This window comes from Pavona decussata, unplaced genomic scaffold (assembly GCF_977016875.1).
Source record: "Pavona decussata unplaced genomic scaffold, jaPavDecu1.1 SCAFFOLD_602, whole genome shotgun sequence".
NCBI lineage: Eukaryota > Metazoa > Cnidaria > Anthozoa > Scleractinia > Agariciidae > Pavona > Pavona decussata.
Genome location: NW_028145860.1, coordinates 725943 through 729005, shown reverse-complemented (window position 1 = coordinate 729005; position 3063 = coordinate 725943). Strand labels below are relative to the sequence as shown.

The 3063-nt window shown below is 39.8% G+C and overlaps 1 protein-coding gene across 1 annotated transcript; it reads left to right on the top strand.

Moving 5' to 3' along the window:
• Positions 1-1654: 1654 nt before the first annotated feature.
• LOC146449217 (trace amine-associated receptor 6-like) lies at positions 1655-2836 on the top strand. The gene has a single exon (XM_085101874.1). It carries the CDS (start codon positions 1901-1903, stop codon positions 2834-2836), a length of 936 nt encoding a protein of 311 aa, XP_084958000.1. The 5' UTR covers positions 1655-1900.
• The last annotated feature ends 227 nt before the right edge of the window (positions 2837-3063 follow it).

The following is a 3063-nucleotide window of genomic DNA, read 5'->3' as shown; positions in this document are numbered from 1 at the left end:
CTTGAGTATAGCAGTTTTCACCATTTCCCTCATTCTGTCAAAGATAAAGTCAAACTAAAACGACAAACTGAATAACTCCGTCTTGTTCAGACTTATGTGCATCAGTTCTCAGTGGACTACTGAGTGTCCAGGATAGCTTGTTTTGTGATATATATATATAATATTTTTCCAACAGTAGTGTTAATTTCTTAGCAATTAACCTAGCCAAGAGAGTAATTTCCGTCGAAACTGGCTCATGGGGCTACAATCAGTTTCTCATAAAAGTCCCTTGCATTGATACAAGGATGTAAAATTGAAAATTGCGCCGACGATCCATAACCATTCACCTTTTGAAACCGCAAAACATTTAAAATTTTCCAGAATAGCGTATTGTGTAAATTTTCCCGGTAGGCAACAGAAATGGTTGCTTAGCAACTAACCGTGTCAGGCTAGATATTTTCGACGAAAATTGGCATTTTGATTGTTCTTTCTCCAAACAAACTGAATATCTTAAAACTGTGTTCTACAGCTTGACTACTACAGTCAACCTTGTCAACATAGCATATTTGGAATTATTTCTCATACGATAAAATTGATTCCTTGACAATTAAACGGAGCCAAGCAATAAAGCTATCGCCAGGTGCCAACGATGACATGCCAAAATTTTTTTAATCAAAGGGAGCGATGCAAATTCAACCATCAGTTGCATTTATCGTGATTATGTACTTGATTGTTTATCTGTGTGATATAAATACTGCACACTTAATCATGTGCAGGCCCGAGCAACAATTCAACTTAGGTTCGTAAAAGCTCATTCAGTGTGAAAGGACTGTGGAAGTGAAATTTCACTTCATGTACACGTACATCGAAAGGATGGGTTTAAAGGAACAGCGCAGTCAAAAAGGAGCAAGAACCAACAAAAGACTCAATCAACATAAAAAATCACCCATGAAGCATCAGTGGGCGGTACGCTTTTTAAGTTGCCCAACTCTGTAGAACCACACAGGAACATTAAATTGCTGATAGCAACCCTGCTTGTCTTAATTATTGTTTGTCAGTTGCTGATAGTTCGTGTTCCTTGCGAAGTATGCTGTGTAAGTTTAAAAGGGACCTCTTCGATCCTTGAAAGTCTGGTTCACTTTGGGTCATTAAAACGTTTCTCACTTTTTCAGACAAACTGTTATTAGTTTACTTTGTTCCGATTATTTTACTTTATTCATTACGTATATTGTTGTGTTACTAATAAAAATCGTGTGATGAAAAAGAAATATAAAAGATCAATCGGGCAGCAAGTTCTCTCAACACTGCACGTGGTTTATCCAACTGCAGCTGCGCTGAAACCACACTGAATTCAGTTCAATATGTATTTTATTTATATGTTTTACAGGCCAGTGCTGCGATTCGAAATTGAAGCCTACATTTTCTATTTACCTGCTAGTTTTACTCTCATACGAAGCATAAACAAACCAAAATATACGCGCTTTAAAAACGTACGAGAAACGTCGGCTCTATATTGCGCTATTTCGACTGCATAATGTCAATCTTTCTTGATTAATCTTTAGAGTACAAAGACAAACCGTGAAACTAACACGACACATTGAAGTATGGTTGGCGAGCAGCACAACTGATTAAACATGAAAAAAATTTAATATCCGTAACCGGAAACCTTGACACCTGAGAGTTCCCATATATAATTGGTGCATTCACAAGATAATTTAAGATCGTATATTTCTTCTGTCATTGCACGAAAGCAGTTTAATGTAAGCCTCTCCCCTTAACTCACAAACAACCAATCGAAGGCCACTAATTTCAGCTGTTATTTTTGCCTTAAGTTTAAGTCGTATGCAAACATTACAAAAGGCGAGTTTACATTGCCGACATTAAGATTTAGGGGCTGAGTTACAGTGCCGGATATATACTCATGGCAAATACATCGGATTGTACTGGAGAAATCTCTCTCTTTTCATCTGTGTTTCTTGGGATTTTAAACGGAATGTCCAGTTTAGCAGCCATAACTGGAAATGTTATGGTGTTAATAACCTTCTTTAAGAATCAGTCACTCCGACAGCCGTGTTACTATTTAATGGTGTCTTTGGCCACCATGGACCTCTCGGTCGGACTGTTGGTGAATCCATTGTACATCGCGTTAACGAACTTCGTCTCATGGCAATACAGAGAAGAACATCTGCTGCAGTTAGAAAGCTTTTTTGCCATGACAAGCTCCATGATTATCATGCACACCTTGACTTGCATGAGTATTGAGAGATATATCGCGGTAAATTATTCCTTAAGATATCATACACTTGTCACAGAAAAGCGAAGCTACATTGCAATCGCGATCGTATGGATCTTCGGTTTCTCTCTCAACGCCATGTTCTTCGTCACAAGCAACGATGACTTGCCAAAGATGTGGATAACTTGCGGAGTGTTAACCGGGATAGTTCCAATGATAATCATCTTTTTCTGCTACGAAAAAATTTTGCGAGCAGCACGCTCTCAGTCTCGAAGAATCGCTGACACAGAAAGGTGTGCTTCGTATTCCTCTTCACAAGACGAGGTAAGCACGGATAACAACAGCGAGAAGCGCGCTGCAAAGGAGGCCAAACGGGCCAGGAAGGCAGCCTGGAGTGTAGGAATCGCTATTGTGGTAGTGATGCTTCTTTCCCTGCCAGTAAGTGTGGTCAGCATCATGCAGGTGGTGTCCATGGGCGATGTGTGTCGCCTGAGGTTCAACAATCAGGTTTGGATGTGGTGTGCGACGTTGTCACTTGTAAGTTCGGTATTGGATCCGTGGATCTACGCCATGAGAATTCAAGAGTTTAAAGAGTGTTTTAAGCGAACTATGGGATTTAACTGACTTAGACTGGCTGTACATGTGATGCCGTCACTTCGGCATTGGAAGCGTTGGTCTGTGCAATGGGAATCCAACAGGTTAAAGATTGTTTCAAGCGATTTATGTCTGAGGGCTGTAAACTTATAATTAGCAACAGGCCAATGCTTTGGAAGCGTGAAATGCAAAACTTTAACGATTGTTCTAAGCCAACTTTGCGCTTCAGCTGAAAGTGGACTGCAATGCTTTCAATT

Coding starts and splice junctions, on each gene's coding strand:
- LOC146449217 (XM_085101874.1), top strand. CDS start 1,901: ATGGCAAATACATCGGATTGTACTGGAGAAATCTCTCTCTTTTCATCT.